The sequence below is a fragment of the Phaethon aethereus genome (genome assembly GCF_964289735.1).
Source record: "Phaethon aethereus genome assembly, contig: HAP1_BTS, whole genome shotgun sequence".
Classification (NCBI taxonomy): Eukaryota; Metazoa; Chordata; class Aves; order Phaethontiformes; family Phaethontidae; genus Phaethon; species Phaethon aethereus.
The window spans coordinates 375,041-401,269 of NW_028114049.1; the positions used below are offsets into that span (position 1 = coordinate 375,041).

At 57.5% G+C, this 26,229-nt stretch overlaps 1 protein-coding gene across 1 annotated transcript; it reads left to right on the forward strand.

Moving 5' to 3' along the window:
- The first annotated feature begins 10,354 nt into the window (after positions 1-10,354).
- Positions 10,355-13,420, forward strand: LOC309416336 (olfactory receptor 14A16-like). The gene has a single exon (XM_082015899.1). The coding sequence runs from the start codon at positions 11,444-11,446 to the stop codon at positions 12,428-12,430; it is 987 nt and encodes a 328-aa protein (XP_081872025.1). The 5' UTR covers positions 10,355-11,443; the 3' UTR covers positions 12,431-13,420.
- The last annotated feature ends 12,809 nt before the right edge of the window (positions 13,421-26,229 follow it).

The window sequence follows — 26,229 nt, forward strand, 5'->3', positions numbered from 1 at the left end:
CATGCTGACTCCCAGCCAAGGCCAAGCCAGTGCATTACCCACTGCCTCAGGCCCCGGCTGCCAACATGGTTCCACTTGACTGCACTCTGCTCACCGTCTCCGGGGTCTTCGAAAGCGTGATGAGGCCCCTGAGCACCAGTGAGAGCATCACCAGGCTTGGATGCCTCAGGTACCTCTGGGCTTTGTACAGGGCGGCAAACTCCTCTGCCTCAATGTCAGCGCTGCTCAGCAGCTAAAAGGAAGGCAGCAGTGAGAGACCAGCTGAGCGCGCAGGGCTCCCTCCACCGCGCTGGCACAAAGGAGGCACGACATGCGGGCGGGGCAAGTGTCTCTCCAGACTTGAAACCCCCTCAGCCTGTGCAGAGGCCGTGCCTCTGCCCCACGCCCAACTGGCCTGACTCTGGCTTCTGCCCTTTCTCTGCCGCTGCCCCAGGTTTCCAGGCTGCAGAGCTGGGCAGGGGGAAGCAGGCAGGGGGGAAGCAGAGCGTTGTCCTGGCAGGGGCAGGCTTTGTGTTTTCTCATTGCGGCCAAAACAGCACGGGGCAGCCCTGGGTGTCTGGCACGGGGTCTGGCTGGTGCTGGGCAGGTCCCTGCCGACCCTAAGGGGCTGTGTCCCTACGTACTGGGGGAGGTGGCCATTTGGAGGCAGACGGAAGGGGAGGGGGCCGTGCCTGTTTCCCTGGGGAGGCAGGCACAGCCCTGAAGCTGGGCACGGTCACTCACAGCCAAGGGATAGATGCAGGCGTCCTCCGCGGCACAGCTGAACACCTTGCGCAGCCGCTGGTCCTGGAGCATCCTGAGCAGCTCCGTCAAGACATTCCCCAAAGCCCAAGGCACGGAGATCATCACCTCCCACATGGCCAGGGCGGCGCTGCAGACCCAGAGCGCTCGGTCAGCCGCGCTGCCTCGGCCACTGCACCGCGCTCGAGCCAGGCTCTCTAGACCCAGGCGATGCTGCAGCAGGGCCCTGCCCACCCGCCTCCCTTGGGGTGCTGGGGGCCCTGACCGGGCAGGCAGAAGGAGGCTGAGGTGCCGTTCCCCATGGGGCAGGGAGGAGCCTGGAGGCAGGGCTCTGGCTTGGCCAGCTTTGGCTGCTGCAGGGCTGACCGACCCACCGAGGCTGGGATGCGTGGTGGGATAGAGGGCCCTGCTCCTTGTGCATGTCCTGCAGTTTTCCGTGGCTCTGGCAGCCAGAGAGCCTCTGGGCCCCCTCCCCACAGGGAACCCTCAAGGTTGTCTGGGCTGGTACCTGTCACATGTTGGAGAGACCTCCAACAGGTTCCAGACCGCTTCCGTGGGGCACCAGTCAACCAGCAGGAGAAGGAACAAGTCCAGGCTGTGCTTGGTTTGCTTCATGTGGATGCAATCCACATTTTTGTGGATGGACGTCATGATCCTTGGCACCTGGAGGGGACACAGGTGAGGTTGGTGCTGGCACGGGAGTGCAGCCATTTCCCCAGCTGCCACTGAAACTGCTGCCCTTCCCATCCCTCTCTGCTGCCCTGAAACGGCTTCTGGTGTGCGAGAGAGCTGGGTTAGGGAAGGACGGAGGAACAAGGCCTGACAGGGCTCATGGGCAGGCAGTCCAGCCCCAGGGCACTTACATCCGTCAGCCAGGAGGCAGGGTCTCTCATGGCCATGTCCAGGATGTTGGTGCCCATCTGCCTGTCATAGACGTCATCTGCTGTCAAGGCCTCAATGGCCACGAGGAGAACGTCTGTCATCTGAGAAGGATGGAGGTATTCTCCAAACACCTACGGGAGGAAGGAAGGGCGGGAAGACGTGTCACGCCAGGCATCCTGATGGAGTTGCTCGGCTGAGTGGGGCAAACAGCTTTGGCAAGAGCTGCCTGGCAGTGCTGGCAGCAGTGCCCATGGGAAAGCTGGACACAGCGGGCGCAGTCTCTGCAGGGCAGAGGATGACAGCAGAGGGTCCCCGGGGTGAGGGAGGAGGGCTGGGGTCATGGGCACCACGTGTTGTTCCTACAGATTACTGTAGCTGTGGCCAGCACACCGGAGTGCCACCCCTGGATAGTCCCTGCTCGAGGACAGCAGCAACCCTCTCACCAGGGACAGTGAGGCCATTCCAGCCCCCCTGATTCTGGGTCCCGTTGCTCACACAAGCCTCCTGCTGGTGCCACGGACAAGGGTCCCAGCAAGGGGGCAGCTCATTACCGTGGTCTTGTCGCTGCTGTCGAGTGAAGAAAGCAGCCAGGTGCTCTCAGAATCCCATCCCCGCTGGAGCTCTGGATTCTCCCCTGGCATGGAGGGGAAACACAGAAGAGTCGATAGGACACAGCATCTTTGCCAACAAGCTTCCCAAATGGTGAAGAGAGCTCAAATCTCGGCATGGCTGAGGAGGGCGGCTGTGCTGGGGCCAGCTCCCAGCACCGAGCACCCCTGGCATTCAAGCACCGCCGTACCCTGGTTTCGAGCCGGTCGCATTCGCTGGCCAAAACCCTGCCCATCCCCAGGGCCCCCTCACTCACCGATCTCCAGCGGCTGCACCATGGACACCTCATAGGGCTCTGGGGGAGAGCTGCTCTCCTGGCGAGCCCCCACCTCCTCCCAGGCCACCCTGGGGCAGCTGGGGGGTCTCTCCGCCATCCTGCGAAATGGAGGAAAGTGCCGGGGGGACAGGGGCAGCTCAAGGGAAACGCCTCGGTGCTGTGAGGCTGCCGGTGGCAGCAGGGAAAGACGTGGGCTGTGCTCGGGGTCTCCTCGCCAGCTCCGCGCTTCTGCCCCGTCCCGTCGCTGTCCTGTCACACACTGCAGGGTCACGGCCGCGCTGGCTATATATGGTGCCGTGGGGTGTCACAGAGGGGGGTCACAAGGGGCCCCACTGTGACCCGCCACCCGGGCCGGGAGGGGCAGGGTGTCCACTGCAGGGGGTAGGGAGTCGGGTCGCCATTGGCCCAGGGGTGCTCTCGGGGTGCCCCCAGGCCCCCATCTGCCCTGACGTCCCCTCGGGACCTCCCTGTACCCTCCGCCTCGTCCCAGAGCCCTGCGTTCACATGCCTCGGCGTGGCCCCACGACCTCCCTGGGAGACCCCGGCTTCTCCCGCTCTGTGTAGCGCTCTCTTCACATCTCTACGGTTTCTGGCACCTCACAGCTACGTCCTTTCCCCTACTCCGAAAACCTCTCTCAGCACCCGGAAGCAAAAGACGTTTCCGCTCGCTCCTCCCCTCCCATCGCTTTTGGGGATACAGTTGCCCATGGGGCTCTTACGGGGTGTATCGCTTACCAGATGCTGCCAGAATAGGAAACCTGAAAGAAATAGTCTCCCCCTTTTCTGCACTGCCTGAACTTCTTCAATCCACGCCCTCACCTACAGCCTGAGACGGAGAACTTGAGGAGTCAGTCAGAAAAGCCTTCCCTGTGGATCTCACTGGGGTCCAAACCAAGGCTGACTGATTTGAACAGCTTCTAAGCTGCTCCGTGTTTGTGCCTGTAGAGCTTTCCCGAGATTTCTAAGGTGGGCAGTGGAAAGGATAGGCATTTTTGTCTGCTGTCTGATGGCTTCCAGAAGCTCTCATTCACCTTGTGTTCATCAGCCTTGGCTCAAGGTGCAACTAACTGCTTCAGAAAGCGAGAAACTGTTGGAGATGGCAGACCGTGAAAGGTGAAAACTAGTTGGGCTGGGGTGAAACCGGTGAGACCATAAAGGGAAAACCTACCAGACAAAAGATCAGACAGAAGAGCGTCAGGGTAGAAGGGGAAAAGAAGGTGTCCTGAGGCTGCCTGAGGTGGGGTTAATTTTCCCCACAGCAGCGCTCAGAGTGCTGTGCTTTGTACTGGTCGCTAGAACGGTGCTGATAACACACCAGGGTGTGGGCTACTGCTGGGCCGTGCCCGCACAGCATCAAGGCTGTCTCTCCAACATTCCCCCCACACAGCAGGAGGCTGGGGGTGGGCAAGGTCTTGGGAGGGGACACAGCCAGGACAGCTGGCCCAAACTGGCCAAAGGGGGACTCCATACCAAATGACGTCAGCTCAGCAATAGAAGTTACGAGAAAGGAGCAGGAGTGGGCAGCATTTGTTGTTTCCACGTTTGTCTTCCGGAGCAACTGCTACACGTACTGAAGCCCCGCTTCCCGGGAAGTGGCTGAACATGGGAAGCAGAGAGTAACTTTTGCTTCCGCGTGCAGCCTTTGCTTTCTGCTTATTAAATTGCTTTTATCTTGACCCGCTTCTTTTGCTTTTTCTTTTTTTCCATCCTGATTTCTCCCCGCTGTCCTGCTGAGGACACAAGTGACAGAGCAGCTTGGTGGCACCAGGCATCCAGCTGAGATCAACCCACCACAGTCCTTTCTGGTGCCCAGCGTAGGGCCCAAGACAACGGCCGTTTTGCATTCAGCTGCTGTAGCTATAGTAGTTATTAACAGCAAGCTCCTGTGCGCGTCACTGTTTCTCTCTTCATTTCGCTGAGCTTGGGAACACGCTGATAGAAATAATGGCTGTGTGCGTTGCCCTGGCATTGGTGGCTGTGCGATCTCCAAATTGATAATATTTGATAATATTTGATAATATTTGATAATACTTATTGAAAAATAAGTGTAGGAAGAGAAAGGCACCTTAGGGCTTTCTGCACGGTGATGAGCCCCAGGGTGCATTTGGTGCTGAGTCCTTGAGCCTGAGAGACTGAGAGGAGATTTGCACAAACCTTTCCATGAGTCAACGTCAGCGGCAAAACCCAAAGTACCTTGAAGCATTAACGGGTCCCTCTGAGGGCCATTACTGACACAGCCTCCCCAGGGACTCGTTAGAGCAGGTAATTGGAGGCTGTGGTTGCAGGCAGGCACAGGCAAAGTGCAGGCAGCTCTGATGCTGAGACAGCCCTTGGTGTGTTTGATGGAGGAGGATGGCCAAGCCCTGACCCCCAACTGTAGGGAAGGGAGACCCTGTCCGTCCCATGTGGCTCAGGGCTCTGCCTGGGGATGTGGGGAGTGCGATGCCAAGTGAAGGACAACGGTATGACACCTCCTGGCCTCCCCAGGGTGGGTGCAAGGAGGCAATGAGGCTCCATGGCCATGGCAACCGTGTGTCTCCTCTTAGGCCTCGGTGGCAGGGCCACCAGCCATAGCCAAGGGGGCAAAGACCTCGGTTCTGCCAGGGCCTTTCAGCCTGGCCAGTGCCCGTAGCCATCTGCACCACAGGCCGTCCCACACTGTCCCACGCCTCTGCCTCTTTCCCTGCAGGCTGCAGACACCCAACAAGCTTCCCCACCTTCTTCTCAGCCTGGTATGTCCCTCCCCGTACTGGTGTCTCTCCATCCACGGCAGCTGTTCCCTGAAACACAAAGCCATGGGCTGATCCTGACTCCCTCTGAGTGACTTTTTGCACCGCAGCACTACCCTCAGAATGACGTTGCTTTATCTTCAGCTCCACTCTGGGCATCCAGAGCTGCGGTTTCTGGTGGTTTCCCTTTCTCATGCTGTTCCCCACTACCAAAAGAAGTGCCATCATCTAGGAAAGGCACTTTCAAGCTGTCTCGAGCTGCTGCTCTTCTTCCCTCAGCCTCCCCTTCACCAGGCTAAAGAAGCCCAACTCGCAGCCTCTCCACACACAACTCCTACCCCACCTTGGCAGACTTGCTCTGGCCACGTGGCAGTTCCTCCCCATTGCTCCATAACTGTGAGCCCCACCCTGGGACACAGTACTCCAGATGTGGCCACAGCAGTGCCGAGTCCAGATGGACAATAACTACCCTTGTCTGGGTGGCCACGCTCCTCCCAACGCAGCCCAGTGTGCTCATGGCCGTGTTCCTGTTCAGCACCACTGGCTGCTCTGGCATCCCTCGTAATGCCCAAACCCTTCTCCTTGAGGCTGCTCCTCAACCAGTCAGGTCCGAGCCTGCCTTGACACACGGCTGTTGTGGTTTAGCCCTGGTAGACAGCTAAGTCCCACACAGCCGCTCGCTCACTCATGATGTCACACGTCTGCAAGATCCCTTTGGACATCTGGGCTCAGCTGTCCCAGCTGTGTCCCCTCCCAACTCCTCGTGCACCCCCAGCCTACTCGCCGGTGGAGCAGCAGGAGATGCAGAAGAGGCCTTGATGCTGCGCAAGCGCTGTGCAGCAATAACTAAACCATCGGTGTCTTATCAGCACTGGTTTGGTCACAAATCCAAACCACAGCAGCATACGGGCTGCTATGACGAAGATTAATTCCAGCCTCGCCAAAACCAGCACAACAGGGTGGTTCTGCCCCCTGATACATCTGAACATCAGGGGATCCGCAGGAGAAGATCCATTGTCTGAAGAAAAGTTCTTGAGGCTTCTGTTGGTCAAATCCCAGAGTTTCTCGAGGTCCATTGGGAGTGAAGCTCCATTGGGTCAGAGGTTAATGTGTGCGTGCAGATGGCTCACCTGACGTGTGGTGCCTCGATCAAGATCACAGCGATAGGAATTGTAGGAGAAGACAGATAGTAAATACAAAGAGGAGATAAGAGTAAAGGAAATTGCAGTGGCAAAGCCTGGAGCTCTGCCTTGGGATAGATGATGGGACAGTTGAGATCCTGTTGGAGAGGATGAGCAGGCAGAAGAATGTGGGTGACCTTCTAGTAGGTGTCTGTTGTTGACTGCTTGATCAGGAAGAAGTAGATGAGACCTTCTCAGGATACTGGAAGAAGCCTCATGTTCTCACACCTTTGTCCTCCTGGTATTGGACTTGAACCACCTTGGCAGCTTCCTTTTCTTCATAGAAGCTAGTAGGGGGCTATATTTGGGATTAAAATAATGTTGATAACATACTGATGTTTTCATTTCTTGCTAAGCAGTCAAAAACGTCCCAGCTTCTTTGTCCCCGTTCTTCGCCTGCCAGCGAGAAGGCATGGGGTGCATGGGAGGATGGGAGGGGGCACAGCCGGCACAGCTGACCCAGGCTGGCCAAAGGGATATACCGTACCATACGACGTCAATGCTGAGTATATAAATCTGTGGTCAAGAGGAAGGAAGGGGTGGGGGGGCATTCGGAGTTATGGCGTTTCTCTTCCCAAGTCACCGTTGGGCGTGATGGAACCCTGCGTTCCTGGAGATGGCTGAACACCTGCTGCCAATGGGAGGTGGTGAATGGATTCCTTGTTTTGCTTTGCTTGCGTGCGCGGCTTTTGCTACAGCTATTAAACTGTCTTTATCTCAACCCACGAGTTTTCTCCCTTCTACGCTGCTGATTCTCTCCTCCATCCCACCATGGCGGGGCGAGTGGCTGTGTGGTGCTTGGTTGATGGCTCGGGCTAAACCATGACAAGGACATCAATGATAACTTCCCAAGCGTGTCGAGTTGGCGTTAGGAAAGGCAAAGCCACACTCAAGCTGAATCTCGCTAGTGACCGGAAGGACAACAAAAACAGTTCCTACAACTACCTATAGAGCAAAAGGAAGACTAAGGAAAGTGTACATGGTATATGGCCCAGGCTACGGAAAAGCCCAAGAGAGTCAATGTCTTCCTCACCTCCATCTTTACTGCTCGGACCGGCCTTCAAGCACCACAAGGCCCTTGAGACCAGAGGGACGCCTGGAGCAAGGAAGACAACTCTCTGGGTTGAGGAGATCTCTGCTCTTGGGACAGACGCCCTGGCGTGGGAACCACAGTTCGTGGGGGCTCGTGTGCCTGGGGGCCACCAAGTGCCGAGATGGGGCAGTGTGCGGGTCATGTCGGGGTGTGTGTGTCAGCGGGTGTAACCACTAGCGTACATCCAACCAGTTCAGCCAGTCGGTAGAAGAGCCCTGGGAGGCAGGTATTTAGGGACCCCGAGTCTGGACTAGGCACTGGCGAGCCCCGAGGGTCTGTGAGTTGGCTACTTGAGGGAGAAGGTGGCCCAAAGCACCTCCTGGGGAAAGCGTGGGGTCTTGCGGCCAGGTCCTGATAAGGCCATAGGGCTGGACCTGGAGGGGAAGTGGCCTTTCTGTGAGAGAGCAGCAGCAACGTGCGGAGCTCTGCCTGGGGACGGGCGATGAGTTAGCTGAGAGCTGGTAGGCCAGGGTCAGAGGGCAGAACAACGTGGGCAGCACTGTGGGTGGGTGGGTGGGTGGACGGACATCTGCTCCAGACCTCCTGATCGGGTGGCTGAGGCCTTCTTCAGACACCTGGCAGAAGCCTCATGGTTGCAGGCCCTGGAGCTCACGGCACAGCTGAACTGTCCCAACTGCCTCTGCTGCAGAGGCACCACAGCAAGGTGCAAGGCACCCAGGAGGGTTCTGGAGCTCACTGAGCACATCTTCTGGGCCAGGGTGACTCGGGAGGCAGTGAGCTGAGGGGCCCTGTGGGCTCACAAACAAGGAAGAGCGGGTCAGGGATGTGCCAGTCGGGGGTGAGAAAGCAGAGTGTAGGATCCTGAGAGAAGGGCACAAAGCAAGGAGCAGGACTTCAGGAGGGCAGGCTTTGGCCTGCTGAGGGACCCGCTTTGGAGAATCCCATGGGATACAGCCCTGCAGACAAAAAGCGTGCAGAGAGCTCTTTGATGGTTAACGATCTGCTCTTCAAGCTCCAGAAGGATCCACCCTGACATGCTAGAAGTCAAAAAAAGGTGTCAGGAGGCTGGCGTGGGTGAGACAGGAGGTGGAAGAGGAAGCACAGAGAAGGTGGAAGGTGGCTGCCTTCCAGCCTCGGAGGTTCTGGGATTCTGTGCTGGAGAGAGCCTGAGGGAACTGGGGTGTTTAGCCTGGAGAAAAGGAGGCTGAGGGGAGACCCTATTGTTCTCTACAACTACCTGAAAGGGGTTGTAGTGCGGTGGGTATCAGTCTCTTCTCCCAAGTTGTGCCATGGGAGGTTTAGATTGGATATTGGAAACATTTCTTCAGTGAGTGTTGTGAAACACTGGAAAAGGCTACCCAGGGACTGCTGGAGTCAGCAGAACTGGAGGGATCTGAAAGACATGTAGATGTCTTTTAAGGATTCTATGATTCCATATTTCCCTCTAACATAGCCTGACACACAAACAGCCCAGCCCTGCTTTTCCCTTTCCCTGCTGACTCTGCTTTTGCGTGTTTTGTAATCTCATTTGGTGTTTCGGGGATTGCATTCCTGGCAGTTCCCAGCTGGGTCTGTAGTGCCCCGCAGCTCCTCACGCTCCCCTCTTGTGAGAGGCAGCACCGTCAGGGTGAGCTGTCCGCACACAGGCATTCACAGCTGACCAAACGGAGCTCCAGTCCGGGGACCCTGAGGAACTCTGCGATTCTGGCCCACAGAAACCGCGTGAAGGTCGCAAGGAGAAGTGGCCAGTCCTGCCCGAGGAGGAAGAACAACCTTGTTCATCAGGGCAGGCCGGGACCTGAGCAGCTGAGCAGTGACCCTGAGGAGAAGGGCCTGGGCACTGCGAGGGACACCAGACCAGCCAGTGGTGATGCTCACCGTGAGCAAGGCCACCCACATGCAGGGCTGCGTCAGGATAAGCGTGGCCACCCAGACTGTCCTGAGACTGGCTGCAGTGTGGTTTCAGAGACGGCAATTTTAATTTCTCCAAATTGGGAAGCAACACGAGAAAGATGTAATGGCAGGACGTGAAGCTTTGGAAGTTGCGGCTGGAGATGAGGATTTCATGTCACTTGGAGTTATGTGAAATGTCACTCCAAGGGCAGTGCTGTGGCACAACAGGCCACCCAGAGAGAGCCTGGATTAGCCCAAGCTTTGTATTCCAAGGAAGAGCCCGTGAGGGTGGAGAGATGTCAGTAAGCGCAGGAAGATGCTCCAGGGAGAGGAAGGTTGGTGAGCATGGTGGGTGTCCACAACCCACGAGGAAAAAGGTGCCGGCATAGGACACCGCAGGGCAGCCTGTGGTGGAGAGGGTCAAGGGAGCTGGCAAGAATAAAGCCCCCGCCAGAGCTGAGGCCTTTCTGCCGCTGGCTCTGGCTGTGGCCTGTTCCACCAAGGCCTGCCAGGACACATCTTACCCTGACAGCACGAGGGCCTCGTGGCCTCCTTGTCTCCAGCCGAGAGCCTGGAGGTGCTGTCCCATAGTCTTGAACTTGGCATTGCACGTCCCCAGGTCACACGGCCCCAGGAAAAGCCCTGAGCAATGCGTAAGGGACAGGATCTCCCTTCCCAGGGTCGGGGTCAGGGCTTGGCCCTTTGGCCTGACAGAACACGCGCAGGTTTACTCAGCATCAGAGCCACCTTTACCGTGTTTTTCTCGACCTGTCATCACTGCCTGCAGCTTTCTGCCCTAACCAGCCCCTGGGGACGCTTTCTCAGCAGTGTCCCTCAGTGGGACCCATGAGTGCTCCAAGGAGCTTTGGACGTGGCATCTGCCTTTGCCTTCTCGAGAGGTTTCTTCAGCTTCCTCTCAGGGCCTGAGGTGGATGGAGTCGGCACCCAACCCACCAGAGGGGTCATTAAAGTGCCTCGGGCTGGTCCTCTGCGGCGGAGCTGGGCCGGGCTCCTGGGACGGAAGGAGCTCACGGCAAGCGGGCAGCGCGGCCGAGAGCCAGCTCTGCCCAGGAGCGGGGCTGGGGGCACGGCCTGCAGGACCGAGAGGAGACCTGCGAGGCTGGGAGAGCATAAAGGCAGTTGGGAGGGGGGGGATGCCGAGAGCTTCCCGCGGCAGAGATCTGCACAGCCCCGTCTGTGGTAAGTCTCTGGCCGCAGGGCAATGCCGCTGCCTCTCCTGGAGGCACCTCCTAGAACCGGCACATCCGACGGCTCCTGGGAGCTGCCGGGAGGAGTCCCTCGGTTTCTGCAGCGCAGAGGAGGAGGGCGTGCTGCGGAGCAGGGCTTCCCTGCTGCACCATCGGAGGGACAGGCACGACGGCTGCCTTCTGGGCATGGCTGGGAAGGTGTGCGTCTGGGTGTGCAGCCAGGGGTGCCCAGGGCTGTCCTTCCGAGCAGGGTCCCTGCACCCCAGGGGCTGTGTGCCGGGACAGGGACTCTGCCGCCTGCCGGGGTCAGCTCTCAGCCTGCCCGGGGAGCTCCCCAGGGCACTGCCGGGAGAAGCTCTGCATGGCAGGAGCAACCCCCGGCAGGGCAGGGCAGGGCAGGGCCCTGCTGCTGGGAGGTGTCTGCAGGGCAGAGCTGAGCACACAGCGCTGGGACGGGCTCTGTGAGCACTGGCAGGGAGGGGACACCTGGGGACAGAGCAAGAGCTGCGGGCAGGGACAGCTCCAGGCAGCAGAGACAGGGGCCGGGGCCGGGGGGAACTGCAGACAAGCGCTGCGGGAGGCTGCGCTCAGGCAGCTCTCTCCGGGCCGTCCCTGCCGATGTCTTCTGGGCGCTGCCTGCTGGGCAAGGAGCTGACGCTCTCGCTAGAACATCTCCTCTGCGGGAGCCCCGACTGTCTGCTTGGCCCGTCCTGCTGGGACACTCAGCCAGCACAGCGCAGGGAAAGGAAATGCATTTCAGCTGGGGGTGTTGCTATGGCAAATGGAGGGGCTTTGCTCAGAGGAGTCTCTCCTAATTCTACCCTCTCCCTTCCTTGTTTGAACAGTGCCCCCGTGCCAAGAAACAGCCAATGTCCAACGGCAGCTCCATCACCCACTTCCTCCTCCTGGCGCTCGCAGACAGGCGGGAGCTGCAGCTCTTGCACTTCGGGCTCTTCCTGGGCATCTACCTGGCTGCCCTCCTGGGCAACGGCCTCGTCATCACCGCCATAGCCTGCGACCACCGCCTCCACACCCCCATGTACTTCTTCCTCCTCAGCCTCTCCCTCCTCGACCTGGGCTCCATCTCCACCACTGTCCCCAAAGCCATGGCCAGTTCCCTCTGGGACACCAGGGACATCTCCTACTCGGGGTGTGCCGCACAGCTCTTTCTTTTTCTCTTTTTCAATTCAGCAGAGTGTTGTCTTCTCACCGTCATGGCCTACGACCGCTACGTTGCCATCTGCAAGCCCCTGCACTACGGGACCCTCCTGGGCAGCAGAGCTTGTGCCCACATGGCAGCAGCTGCCTGGGGCAGTGGGTTTCTCCATGCTCTGCTGCACACGGCCAGTACATTTTCACTGCCGCTCTGCCAGGGCAATGCTGTGGACCAGTTCTTCTGTGAAATCCCCCAGATCCTCAAGCTCTCCTGCTCACGCTCCTACCTCAGGGAACTTGGGCTTCTTGAATTAAGTTCTTTGTTGGTTTCTGGCTGTTTTGTGTTCATCGTGGTGTCCTACGTGCAGATCTTCATGGCTGTGCTGAGGATCCCCTCTGAGCAGGGACGCCACAAAGCCTTTTCCACGTGCCTCCCTCACCTGGCCGTCGTCTCCCTGTTTTTTATCACTGGTATCTTTGCCTACCTGAAGCCCCCCTCCATCTCCTCCCCATCCCTGGACCTGATGGTGGCAGTTCTGTACGCAGTGGTGCCTCCAGCAGTGAACCCCCTCATCTACAGCATGAGGAACAAGGAAATCAAGGATGCCCTGTGGAAAATACTTCTATATGATCTACTTTTGATTAAGGTGCCCATTAGGCCACAAGCACTCCCAGTGTACTTTAGGAAAACCCAGACCTAACTTTTCTTCATTTGTGTATTTATTTTCCCTTTGCATTGTTTTGGGGGTTGTTTTTGCATTTTGCTTTTTGTTTTGTACCTTTGTTATTCTTAATCTTGGCCTCCTAACCTATTTTTTCTTCTCCCAAGACCTCAGGTACATATGGCTCCTGGATCCAGGCTCCCTGTTGAGAAAAACTCAACAAAGGAGCCAGCCAAAAATTCTTTTTCTGAGCTCCCATCTCTTCACCTCTCCTGTGGAGCTGGGGGAGCAGCCCCAGCGTGCAGGAGGGGTTCAGGAGGCCAATGTCCAGCTGCCCCATGCAGGATCAGCCCTTGTCGCCCTTGGGGCTGCCCCTTGCTGCCGCCCTGGGCGCTCCCTCTCTGCCGCCTGCCAGTCGGGGCTGCTGCTTCCCTGGAGCCCTGGCCCAGGACAAGCCCTGCCCTGGCCCTTTTGCCCTTGGAGACACCCCCGTGTCCTGCCCAGCCCTGTCCTTGGCTACTGAGCAGTCGGGGGAGACAGGAAGGGGCTGAGCAGCAGTGATCCCCGTCCCGCTGGCTCTGCTCCCCACCCTGACCAGCACGGCCAGGGCAAGGTTAGCCCATGGCCCCAGGGCACCACAGCCCCCTCCCTCTGCAGAGCAGCATCGCCAGCTCAGGGCCCTGCAGGGAGCACGTGGGGGGAACCAGGAGCAGCCGGCCAGGCCAGCCTGGACACGCTCACCTGGGGAACCTGCGATGTCCCTGGAGAAGAGCAAGGGAGCATTCCTGTGCCTGCAGGGAGGAATCCATGAGCCAGAGAAACCTCTTTCCGTAGGTACCGGCTCGGGGCAGGCTGCTCTGTTGCTGTACCCTATAATTTCATGGTCGCGAGGCCCAAGACGGCCTCCAACCGCCACATCTCCAACCAGTTCGTCTGTGTTCGCAAACAGCAGGTCAAGCGCGGCACCTCCCCTGGTAGGCTCACGTACCAGCTGTGTCAGGAAGGTCTCTTCCACACACTGAAGGAACCTCCTAGACTGTTTCCTCCGCTGTGTTGTATTACCATGTCTGGTAGGTTAAGTCCCCCACGAGAACAAGGGCTAGCGACTGTGAGACTTCTGCCAGCCACTGGTAGAACGCTTCATCTGCCTCTGCATCCTGGTTTAGGTGGTCTATAACAGACTCCCGGCAGGATAGCTGCCTTGTTTGCTTCTGCCCTCATCCTTACCCACAAGCATTCGACCTTGTCATCACAGTCAAAACACGCCCTAACATACAGAGGCACCCCACCGCCTTTCCTTCCTTGCCTATGCCTTCTGAACAGCTTACAGCCATCCATTGCAGCACTCCAGTCATGAGAGTCATCCCACCATGTTTCTGTGATGGCGACCAAGTCGTAGCTGTCCCGCTGCACAGTGGCTTGCAGCTCCTCCTGTTTGCTGCCCATGCTGCATGCATTGGTGCAGATGCACTTGAGCCGGGCTATCGATTTTGCTCCCAAAATTGCCATGCCACCCCTAGGCTCATCTCTAGTGAGCCTGGTTCTATCCTCTTTATTCCCCTAGTCCTTTATCTCACCTGCCCTAGGTTACTATCTGCTAGGTTAGGAACCTGTCTACTAGGTGCATGTCTATGAGGTCACCCTCCCCTGTATTTTTCATAGAAGCATAGAATTTTAAAATAGTCTGGGTTGGGAGGGCCCTTTAAAGGCCGTCTAGTTCAACCCCCCTGCAATGGGCAAGGACATCTTCAGCTAGATCAGGTTGCTCAGAGGCCCATCCAACCTGCCCTTGAGTGGTTCCAGGGATGGGCCATCTGCTACTACACTGGGCAACCTGCGCCAGGCTTTCAACCATCCTCACTGTAAAAAATTTCTTCCTTCTATCTAGTCTAAGTCTACCCTCTTTTAGTGTATAATGGTTCCCCCTTGTCCTGTTGCTACAGGCCCTGCTAAAAAGTCTCTCTTCATCTTGTTTATAAAGCCCCTTTAAGTACCACAATGCCTGGAAGTCCTGGAAGGTCTCCCCGGAGCCTTCTCTTCTACAGGCTCAACAACCCCAACTCTCTCAGCCTGTCCTCACAGCAGAGGTGCTCCATCCCTCGGATCATTTCTGTGGCATCTCCTAGACCCGCTCCAACACATCCATGTCTTTCCTGTGCTGAGGGCTCCAGAGCTAGACGCAGTGCTCCAGCTGGGGTCTCAGCAGAGTGGAGTAGAGGGGAAGACGCCCAACCCTCGACGTGCTGGCCACCAATCCACCCACCCCTTCAGGCCGGTGGGAAGAGGGGGTGGCTGAACAGGGGACACTGCTCTCCTGCACTCCCTTCCCTTCTTCTCCCCGCATCCCCACCAGCGGCCGCTGCCTGCCAGGCGGCTGCTGCAGTGGCTCCTGGCCCCCCTGCTGGGAAGCCATTCGGGAGGGAGGTGCTCAGCCCCCGGGGCATGTTTGCCAGGGCAGTCTGTCGCCGCTTCACAAGAAGGAACCGGTGTGTTTCATGCAGGCAAGAAAAATGCAGGTCCTGCTGCCAGACATCATGGAGACCCTGCAGGATGGCAACCCTGACGTCAAGACGAAGGCCCTGGTGTTCCTCAGGAACGAGATGGGCCACATGAAGAGGGAGGAGGCCAGCCTCATCGCTCTGCAGCTGGCGGAGAAGCTGCTGCCCCTCTTTGACGATGTAAGGCTGCCGTGGGAGCCTGAGCCCCACAGATGGGCACTCGCCAAAGACAGCTGCCCTTGGGCGCAGACCTGCGTGCGCTCCTCTTGCGTGGCCTTTCAGGGCTCTGGGGTCGTTCAGCCGCAGCTGCAGATCTGGCCCACAGCTCCTGTGTTCAGGAGCCCACCCCGGAGCACGTCCCCTCACATCAGCCACGCAAACGCCCTTGCTCACCGTGGGCAGGGAGCGGCTGTTGCTCAAGTCCCCCTGTGCTCCTCCCTACCAGGAGTCCGGCCAGGTGCGGGAGCTCTCCATCAGCCACTTCTGTGACGTGATGAAGACGGTGGCAGGGAAAATCAAGAAGAAGATGAAGAAGCAAGTGCAGAGGGTCCTGCTCCTGCTGTTCATCCATATGCATGACGAGATGGAGAGCGTGGCCAAGGTGCAGTGATCAGTGCCCTGTGTCACGGCGAAGTGAGCGCTGACACCACAGGGGCGGCCTGGGCATGAGGCAAAGGGCTGCTGGACATCAGTGAGGGAACCTGTGTCCCCTCAGGGTCCCATCAGGGGCTGGCAATGGGCTCGGAGCCTGGCCAAGAGGATGAGGATGGACAGTCTCCTCCCCTCGGCCGTGCTGCCATCTCCCAGCCTCTGCTCTTCTCTGCAGGCCTCTCGGGACACCCTCCTCGCCTGTGCAGAGTTCCTGGGCTGGAACTGCCTGGCCGAGACCTATCAGGCACACCAGATCGGAGAGTGCTTGGTGAGGACAAGCCCCAAGTCCCAGGGTCAGGCTGGACAAGGACTGCCCCACGTGCCCATGGGGAGAGCTGTGCAGCTGTGCCTCGCCTGCCCTGCTCCAGCCTGGAGCCTGGAGCTGCATCCTCCTTCCCTGCCCTCAAGCACGGAGCCCACCAGGGCTCTTCTCCAGGCCCCTCTCCTCTCCCTGCCCCCAGGGTGCGGAAGGAGACCCTGGCCCATGTGGGCCCTGGCAGTGGGACAGAGGGGTCTCGGCACCCGTGGGCCCCCGCTGCCTGCGGCTCTCTCTGAACCTCAGCCCCACAGGGCTCCTGGCTGGGAGGGAAGGTGGGTGCTGGTAGGAGGGATGGGTCGGGGTGGCTTGGGGGGGTCTGTACCAGCTCCGTTCCTCTGTGCTCTCTCCAGCTACTGCATGACAGGAGCAGGGTGGAAGAATATCTGTGTCAGAGCCTGCCGTACCTGGAGGACACGCAGGCCACCTTGCGAGAGGCGGCCGTCAGGTTCATCGGTGAGCCACAGCCCCAGGGTCCCTCTTCTGGCAGCCTGGCCCCAGTCCCTGCCGCGGCACTGGCAGCAAGGGGCGGCCCTGTGGCTGCCAGAGCCGCGGCAGGGCCCACCACGCAGGTGGGCTGGCTGGGAGCCGTGCTCCGCCCTGGGGTACTGTCCTTGCCTGGGGTCAGCGCTGCTGAGGGGGAGGAGGGTGTGCGGCCAAGCTGGCAGCCTCGGGGGCTGGAACGTGCTGGGGGGCAGCAGGTCTGACAGGAGCTCTGTGCCTAGGGCTTGCTGCACGGCATCTGAGGAGACTCAGCCAGCATAAGCTGTGGGCTGTCTGCAACGGTGAGTAGGGGCAGTGTGGTGCTGGCTGGGGCTGGTGGGGCAGGGCACGGAGCCTGGGCAGGGTGCTGCCATGCCTGGCCCTGCTCCAGGAAAATGCTTCAGGCCCAGAGGAGCCTGTCAGGGGCACGTGGGGCATTCCTGAGCAGCAGCTTCCGGCTGCTCCCTTTGTCCCAGCTGCTCCTCCTGGCCAGGGAAAGAGACGGGTGGGTCTGGCGCGCTCTGGAGGGGACTCCTGGGGGTCTTCATGGAGGCAGTGGGGCTTCATGGCTGCTCTGCTTCCTTCTCTTGCAGCCCTCCTGCCCTTGAGGACAGACACTGAACTCTCGGTCAGCTCCCTGGCAGCTCAGACCATCTTCGTCCTGACAAGACGCAGGCGAACCTCAGGATGGAGCCTGCGGTCGTGGTGCTGCTGGCCCTGCTGAGCCCTGGAGAGATTAAATTGTCCTCTTGACAACGGCCATATTTGAATAATTTCTTTTTTGCAATAAAGCTGGAACAAGCAGCCCATTCCCATGGTGTCCTTCCCATGGGGACCACCCTGACAGTCCCTTGTCTACCCCTTTTCCACACCATTAACCCCAGGCTCAGGCCCCACGCTGTCCAGTACATCCTCAGAACCACCACTCCCCTTCCCGTCCTTTGACACAACACACAGGTATCACTCCCTGGCTCTGTGGGCCAGCACTGTAAAACGTCCATAAAATGTGCACAAAATGTCCACTGAGCTCGTCTGGTCCCTGATGTCGGGCTCCGGCTGTTACGGGGGTCCCCCAGGACAGCAGAGGTGGGGTGTTGCGTGGAGACACTGGGCACCAAAGGCAGCTCAGGCCGGAACCTACAGGTTCCCCTCGTCGTCAGGGTCCCAAGCATCATTTTTGGCATCTGGCCCTCCTTTCAATTACTAAAGCCTCCTTTTTAGGGCTGAAATCCTCATTTGTAGGGTCCCAGCCGGCCTTTTATGACCCATGGCCTTGTCTTGGGGCCCACACTCTCCTTTTGGGGGTCTTTCTGGCAACCTCTGCCCAGAAGTCCGTGGGGAGTCAGCGGACCCAGGACAGCCAATTGCATTTGAGGAGGTGGGGGCAAGGCACATGATTGATATGTAATTAACCAATGAAGCTTGCAGGCCTGCAGGAAACGGGGCCTGTGTTGAAGAAGCTGGGCAACATGGGGGGGCGGGCCATGCTGTCTCCACCAATCATGCCTGGCGGGAGAGCATCACACAGATGATTGATAAGCTGTCTGACCCGGGCAGCCAATCGGAGGAAACACCACCTCGGGGAAGAGTGGGCACTGGTGTTGGGGTGGAGTGACCCCTCAGGCAGCCAATGAGAGAGAGCATCACCTCCGGGAAGGGCGAGCACCACAGCAGGCCGCCTGAAGTGACAGCCCAGGCAGCCAATGAGAGAGACCTTCACCTCAGGTGAACTGCACCTGGGCAGCCTGACCACCTGGGAGCCAGCCCAAGGCAGCAGCACCTCAGGGGAGGGGAGGCCCCATCCCAGGGCGGAGTGACAGCCTAGGGGCCCCACCCAAGGCAGCAGCACCTCAGGGGAGAAGACTGACAGCCCTCCCGACCTATGCCAGAGGAGACCCCTGTGAGAAGAAGGCGGGCTCCGCTGGCGGCCAGGCTCAGCTTCAACATGGGGCCTGCCCCGACGCCGAGCAGCCCCCGGCCCAGGCCTGGGGCCTCTCTTCCCCCCTTCCGCCCCTCCCCCCTCATCCGCCCACCCCCGTGTTCTGGAACCCCCCACCTCCATGGGAGCTGCCGCCTCACAGAGCGTCAGTATCTCGTGGCCGTGCCGCTAGACAGCAGCCTTAGGCCACCGGCGGGCCACCAACGGTGACGGGGACGTGACGGTGAGTACCTAAGCATTGGTACCCAAGCGTCATTTGAGGGCACAAAACCTAATGTCAGGGTTCAAAGCTGCGATTTCATTTCCAAAGCCCCATTGTTAGGGTCCAAGGCCCCATTTAGAAGGCCAAACCCTTCCTTTTGAGGGATTAAACTCTCTATTTTGGGGGTCCAAAGCCCTCTTTTACAGCTCAAAGCCCCCAGTGTAGTGCCCAAAGGTTTGTTTTAACAAACAATTCATTTCTCTGGGCCGTAGAGGAAGCAATAAGTTCCTCTCCTTTGCAGGCTCCCAAGCGTCTCTTCTATCGTCTAGCCCATCCGTGTTTGTACCCAAAGGCCCATTTTTAGGGTTGTAATCTTGATTTAATCATCCAAACCTGTCCCTTCTTAGGGCCCAACGTTTCATTTTGAGGGTCGAAGCCCTCCTTTTTCATGCGGAAAACCTCTTTTGGGGTTCCAAAGCTGCATTTCTAGTGTGCAAAGCCTCATGTTTACTTTCCAAAGTCTTAGTTTTGGCTTCCAAAGCCTCATTTTGGACTCCAAAGCCTCATTTTTATGGAAATCAGCTGTTGCTCAGGTAACATAGGGACGTTTTCCGTATCTGCTGTCTGTGTTCCCTGTGGGTCTTGAATCGCTTGTGCCTTTTCCAAGAGTCGCTTTCTTCAGCAGGGACAGTCAAACACAGCTTTTCAGCTGCGGACAACACCGGGTCGGACCGCTGGACTGCTTGTAAGCCCGGTGGTGTGTACGGTGGTCGTCCTCTGGCTTCAGTGGCAAGAACTGTCAGATTATCCCTTCTCCCTTCTTTTGTCCTTCCACTGGTACATGGGAGTGGAGACTGTTCTTAGACCTTCAAGATTTTCTGTTGCTACGGATATTTTCTAACCTGAGAAGCTTGCTTCCCCTTCCGCTCTCCCTCTGTCCTCTTCAGGTCGCCAGCAAGGCTTCTGCACGATGAGCATAGTGGAACCGCACGTCAGCACGGTCCTGCATTTCTCTGCCAGTGCCCTCGAGCCTTGGGCTGTCATCAGCGTCCTCACATGTAAGTCATTTCAGGGGCTGCTACATGGAAATCACTTCAGGTGGCCTTCTCTTTAGGTAGTTTTTGATTCGCAAAGACCCCTGTGTGTTAACAGCTTTGAGAGTTTAAGGAGGAGAGCTCTTAGGAAGGTACGTTCCTTTCCCTACTTCTAAGACACAAAGCAAAACTCTTGCAGGACATGACTCTCTGCCCTATGCCTGAGCTCCGATTACCACCTATTTCCGGCTGGGACATCTCTTCTCTCTTCTCAATCGACTACCATTGTCCATCAAGTATTTGGAGGCTTTCTGAGATCCAGAGGTACTTTTCCACAACTATTGCTCTCCTTGCAATTGTCTCTGCCCTTCTGTCCCGACATGTCCCCATGCAGCCCCATGTCACAAAGGGGCAGTGATGCGGCACCCACCCAGCGATTGTGAGCTCACCTGGCCAGGGCTTGGGGTCCTGAGAAGTGGGCCGGCGAAAGCCAGTTGGGCTGAGCTGGCCTTCGGGATAACTCGGCTCCTCCCTTTCCTACTCGCGTGGCTACTTTTTTCCAACCATTTATTGTTTACTGCCCACTTCTCCTCAACTTCCATCGTCTTTCAAAGGTAATTACGACCGGTCTTTCGTAACAGCTCCTAGAGTAGGTAGATAGAGGATAAAAGTGTAGGCTGGTCTGTACCTTCCGAGCTGTAGGCTGAGCTATGACACCTTTCTGGGCTGGCCAGAGATGGGCTATGGGTAGAGTTCTCATCTGCCAATTCCGGTTCTTCATAGCCTAGGATAGGGAAGTAGAGGGCTGCAGGGTAGTCTGAAATGTTGGGCTCAGCCTAGAATGACAAGCAGCCCGCCCTGGCTGCTGCGGTAGGCAGGGAGACAGCCAAGGAGCAGGGCAAAGGCAGCCGTTAAAGCAGCAGCCGACAGCCAGTCACTCCTGCATAGCAGGTGGGACAGTGCGGGCTGCAGAGCCAGAGGGCTGTGCTGCTAACGCTGGCGACAGGTCAGCAGCAGGGCCTCTCCAGAGAAGGTGACACGCAACGCAGTCTTTCGAAAGGTCCTTGGTAATGGCTGTCACCTGGAGTCCTGTGGCCGGGACAGCAGGGCCATCAGCCCGCAGCTCTGCAGCAGCAGCTACGAGTACCGCTGAAACACTCTTGGTGGCGGATGCTGTTCTGTGGGTTGTGTTTGGGGTTTTTTTGATCATTTTGTCGAGGTACGATTATTCCTTTTCAATCAGGTGACAGGATTGGTGCCGATCTTCTCTTTCGGGAGCGTGTCCTGACATCCTTTGTCACCCAGAGCTTCCCCTCTGTTCCGAAGAGGAGCGATGGCCACAATGGGGCAGGACTCCTGTGAGTAATGGCTTTCCCAGCAGGACTTGGACGTGGTGAATCCCCAAAGGCAACGGACGTGGCTGGTGCTCCATCCCTGAGTGTTGATGTGCTGACAGCCTAGAGTGCATTCTGGGGCGTTTCCTGAGAGCAGCCAGACGTACCCAGGTGTTTTCAGTTAGAGACAGAAAAGCACGCCTTATACCTCCGCTGCCACTATGTACAAGACTTGGAAAGGTGCCATTGCTTGTAGAAAGGTCTGACATCAGTACGGTTCCCTTCTGTGCGAGCTACTTGCTTGTTTTCATCAAGTTACGAGCCGGCAAAGGGAAGGCTTGACCTGATAATGCAATTCAAGACTCTAGAGGGAAAGGAAGGTAGCCCGAGGCACAGAAATCGGAGCGTGGCTTTGTTGGACTTTCGGCAAAGGAAGCGGGGGAACTGACTCTGTTCCCAAACTGTTTCTTGGCCAGTAAAGGTCAATGGCAGTGTTAGGCTTCTGCTGAGGGTTCTGTGTCGGAGGTTAGAGCTGCTTGTCCTGGCTGCTTCTGTAGAGAACTTGACTTTTAAAATATGCCTTTGTGCAACAATATCCCCTCATCTCTTTCCTAATGTCATTGTCCTGCAGTCGTTGTCGAGGGAATGGCTCTGCCACAAAGGATCCTCTTTCCCCCGGAGAAGATTTGCATGGACTGGCAGCAACGACAGAGGGCTGGAGCGGGTCTCCACAACCTGGGCAATACGTGCTTCCTCAACTCCGTCCTGCAGTGCCTGACGTACACCCCGCCTCTGGCCAACTATCTGCTCTCTCGTGAGCACAGCCAGACCTGTGAGTACTTCTCGGAACACCTCCTCGTCAATCTGCTGACACTGCCAGAGGATTCCCAGAATCTGGAATTTGATTTAGGAGAGAAGCAGCCCTTCCAGCCCAGCGTCTTGGTCCCTATGCCTGCACGTTCAACCCTCTCTGCGGCTTGCATAGAAAACTTCTGTCCGCTTAGCATCCCTCTGAAGAAAGTTATCTACACACTAAAATGTCCTCGACTTGTTGGGACATTGACGACTTGGGAGGAGTGGAGACTCTCCTTATAACTTCAAGGTCTCTCTTAGGTTTCCCATCGCTATGGATATTTTGCTAACCTGAGAAGCTTCCCTCCCTCCCTCCCTCCCTCCCTCCCTCCCTCTTCAGGTCGTCAGCAAGGCTTCTGCATGATGTGCAGAATGGAAGCGCACGTTAACAACGTCTTGCGTTCCTCAGCCAGTGCCATCCAGCCTTGGGCCGTCATCAGTGTTCTCACACGTAAGTCCTTTCAGGTGCTTTGACACGTTTTCTGCCGTTGTTGGAGGAGAGAACGACTAACTTCTTCTTTCTCAGGAATAGGAGGACATTTCATGCTTGGCCTGCAGGAAGATGCCCACGAGTTCTTACGCTATACTGTCGATGCCATGCAGAGAGCTTGCCTGAGTGGAAGCAGCGAGTAAGCACAAGCAAATCACCTTTCCAGTGTTGCCGAGCCCTTTGGACTCCTCCATGTGCTCCCATCAAGGAAAACCCGCGGCCAGGGTTTTCGGACAAAGTACCTTCTCGGAGGCGGTAACTCTCGGCCTTACCATGTATTTCCAGCTGGGACATCTCTTCTCAGTCGACTACCATTGTCCGTCAAATATTTGGGGGCTTTCTGAGATCCAGAGGTACGTTTCCACAAGTGCTGCTCTCCTTGGAACTGCCTGTGCCCTTCTGTCAGCCTGTGACAAACAGCTGCTCGTGTGACTGGCGTAGTAGGTGTGACGAGCAGAAAGCGGCACAGTCGACTTCCCCTATCGCTGAGCATTTCCATTTGCCTTCCAGTCACGTGCCTGAGCTGCAAAGTGGCTTCCGATTCCTACGAGGCATTCCTGGACGTGCCTTTGGATATACAAGTACGAGGGTTTGTAATTGTGCTTCAAGACACCCCAAGGGCCCTGGAGCTTTCCAGAATCAGCACAGTTGGCTTAGGAACGTACACTACAAACACAAATGAGAGCTCGGTGGTGCCTGTGGAGTGGAGTGCACGGTGCCCTTCTGGGGAGGCCATGGCAGTGGTCTCCCTGTAGGTGCTGGCTTTAAGCCGGACAAGTACGTATCGTCCTCTCTGCACCCTTGACGTACTCTCATGCTTCTCCCCTTTGCCCTCCCTCCACACCAGTCTGGCTCCTGGCGTGGTGGGTTGTGTTGTTTTCACTCTTGATGACTCTGTGCACCACCAGGAGCTGAACCGCGCGGTGCCACAGAGAGGTAGCTCCTGGTGGCCCTGGGAATCCCTGGGAATGGAGGGCAATGCTCAGCATAATACACTCTTTCTGCCGCTTTCTGGGCACCGCTTGAGGGTTCAGGGTGGGTCCCCTCAGCGTCATCGAGCTGGGTTTTGGCATAAACTAAAACTGGCCCTTTTGGCGAGGGCGTGTCCTCAGCTCAGTGCTCTCCTTTCTCACTCCTCCAGGCAGCCTCATCTGTCACCGCAGCCCTGGAGGATTTTGTGAAACCGGAGCAGCTGGATGGCGAGAACTGCTTTAAATGTAGCAAGTAAGACGATTACTAACGACATATTAATACCGGATCCTGCGGGAAGGTGCTGCACGTCATCGAGCAGAAGTTAGCATTTCACGTAGGTTTAACGTACAGTAGTGAGACGCGGCTGTTTTTCTGTGTGGCCTTACGGTACCGAATAGCCTTGAAAGAGCGTCGAGGATGTGTGAGATATGAAAGGTTGTCTGGCCTTCTGGCGGCGGGGAGAAAAAGGTGCACTGAAGGGTGCATTTCATCCCTTGGCTCTGTGCTTGGTTTCAAGGTGTGACAGGATGGTTGCCGCCTCCAAGAGGTTTACAATCCATCGTGCACCCAGGGTTCTCACCGTGTGTCTGAAAAGGTTTGCAGACGTCACCGGCGGGAAGATCAGCAAGGTGTGTACGCAGTTGGAGCGCAACTTTCTCTCCGCGGAGCAGGAGGTGTCCCAAAGCAGTACGCTCTGTCACAAGTTGGTCATGGTGGGCTTTTTGAGTCCCCTTCCGGGGAGAGGAGAGTCCCTGAGGGAAGACCAGCATGTGCTCTGCTTTGGCAGAGCTGCTTTGGCTGGCAGCAGCTTCCTGCCAGCTGGACATTGACATTTTGCTTCAGGGAAAACCATGTGTCCCTTCGCTCCAAAGATGTATTTGTGCCCCTCGAGCCTTTAGTCTTGGAATGCTCTTTTGTGTAGTATTTCTGGATCATTTCTGAGCCCTCCTGGTCGCTCCGTAGCTTGTGGAGTATCCCGAGTACTTGGATCTTCGCCCGTACACGTCTCAGACCGCTGGAGAACCGCTCCTCTATGCCTTATACGCTGTGCTGGTGCACCGCGGTGGCCGCTGTCATGCAGGACACTATTTCTGCTACGCAAAGGTAAAGTGCAACTTCCTTCCTAAGAAGGGACGAATGGGTGCTTGGGAAGACAAACGTGCGTGGCAGTCTTTCTGGTAGCCACAGCTGTCGGCGAGAAGGTCTCCTGCAGGGCTGGATTGGATTTGTTTTGGCATGCTCTTGGTTCTGCAGCTTTCTGCTGGTGTTTTTGTGGAGAAACCACGCAGTTCATCTCCAGCTGTCGTTGCCTTTTCTTACAGGCCAGCAATGGGCTGTGGTACAAAATGGACGACGCGTCTGTGGATCAGTGTGGCGTCGACACAGTTCTTGGGCAGCAAGCCTATTTACTGTTTTATGCCAGGTGAGAACCAGTATGAAAATGCGTTCAGAACACCTCTCCTTTTCCCGGTTTTGCTCTTTTCCTTCTCCTCCTCTGGAGTGTTTCTCTTTCTGCCACAGCAGCAATTACTACCTGCATCACTCCGTTCTCTCGAAGCTGAACGACCCCACGTCAACCACTCTCTCTCCCTAGCGGGCTTTAGGCTGCTGCCCGGGGGTACACGGCTACTCGTCTGCTGTCTGACGGTGGCTAATGCAGAGAGCAGCACTTCAAGGGGGCCTATAGGAAAGATGGGGAGGGCCTCTTTCTCAGGGGGTGAAGGGGTAGGACGAGGGGTAACGGTTTAAACTGAAAGAGGATAAATTGCGGTTGGATATGAGGAAGAAATTCTTGACGGTGAGGGTGGTGAGACACTGGAAGAGGTTTCCCAGAGAAGCTGTGGATGCCCCCTCCCTGCAAGTGCTCCGGGCCTGGTTGGATGGGACTTTGCGCAACCTGATCTAGGGGAAGTTATCCCTGCCCGTGGCAGGGGAGGTGGAACTAGGCGATGCCTTCCAATCCAAACCGCGTGATGCTTCTGTGATTCCAAGAAACGGAGGCCCTAAGGGGTATAAAGGCGAGGTCTTGCTCTGGCAGGGGCAGACCTGGTGGGAAGACCCCAAGCGAATTGCCCATTTGCAGTCTCGGTTATGATTCTCTCTGTCCTGGAAACCGCTCCAAGAAAATGACTGAACCCCAGAGACGGCTGCAAGCACAGCCCTAAATGGAGACCACCTTTTTTTTTCTCCAATCAGGTGCTCTGCTGTGAAAATTGCAGAAGGGGCTCCTACCTCGCCGGCACCATCATACGCCCCTTCCTTCCTCAGCCAGTGGGGGGCTGAGAGCAAGCAGGCGGCTTCTGTGGGGCCACAGGGTCTGCCTCATCGGACTAAGGTAACTCTGGGGAGGTGGGTCAGGGCCCCACATGGACAGTGCGCGTCTTTCTGGGATCTTGGCATTGCTCTTCTCCCTCCCGCACTGCAGCTTTCTTCCCAGCCGCAACGCTTCTCCCTCTCAAAGCATCCCCCCTAGATCCGTCCCACTTGTCCGCCTTTGGCCCTTCTGCCCTTGCAGCCCTCCAGGAGAGCCTTTGGGAGGCCCTTAGCTGTCCCCTGCCACAGCTTCTGGGCTTTCCCCGCTCTTCTGGTCCTTTCAGGAGGAAAGGGCAGGACCTTTTCACAGCTCTCTTTGCAGGACGTGGCGGTGGGCCTGGAGGACTCTGCAGAGGACGGCAGCTGCTCCACAACAGCCAGCACCAGCCAGCTACCCTGGGCAGGCGCACGGGAGGCGTCTGCAGGCTGGCCGTGCCCCGCCTGGCCGGGCGGGCTCAGCATCGCCTCCTACGTGGGCTTCTGCTTGCGCCGCTTCTTCTGCGGCTGCCTGAGTTTGGTGTCCAGAAAGAAAGCCGCGTGCCCAGTCTACTGTCAGCCATTGGACCGTGTGCTGCCCACCGCGCGAGAAGACAGCGACAAAGCGGAGCACGGGTTCAGCCCTTCTTCCCGCTGCCAGAGGAACGGTGCCAGGGAGAGGGCCCGCAGCAGATCCCCGCAGTGGGGCAGTGGTCTCCGCAGCTGGTTCGTGGACTCCACGGACTATGACATCTCGGCAGGGAGGAGGAGGAGAACT

Excerpts from the sequence above, each read along its gene's own strand:
- LOC309416336 (XM_082015899.1), top strand. The coding sequence starts at position 11,444 with ATGTCCAACGGCAGCTCCATCACCCACTTCCTCCTCCTGGCGCTCGCA.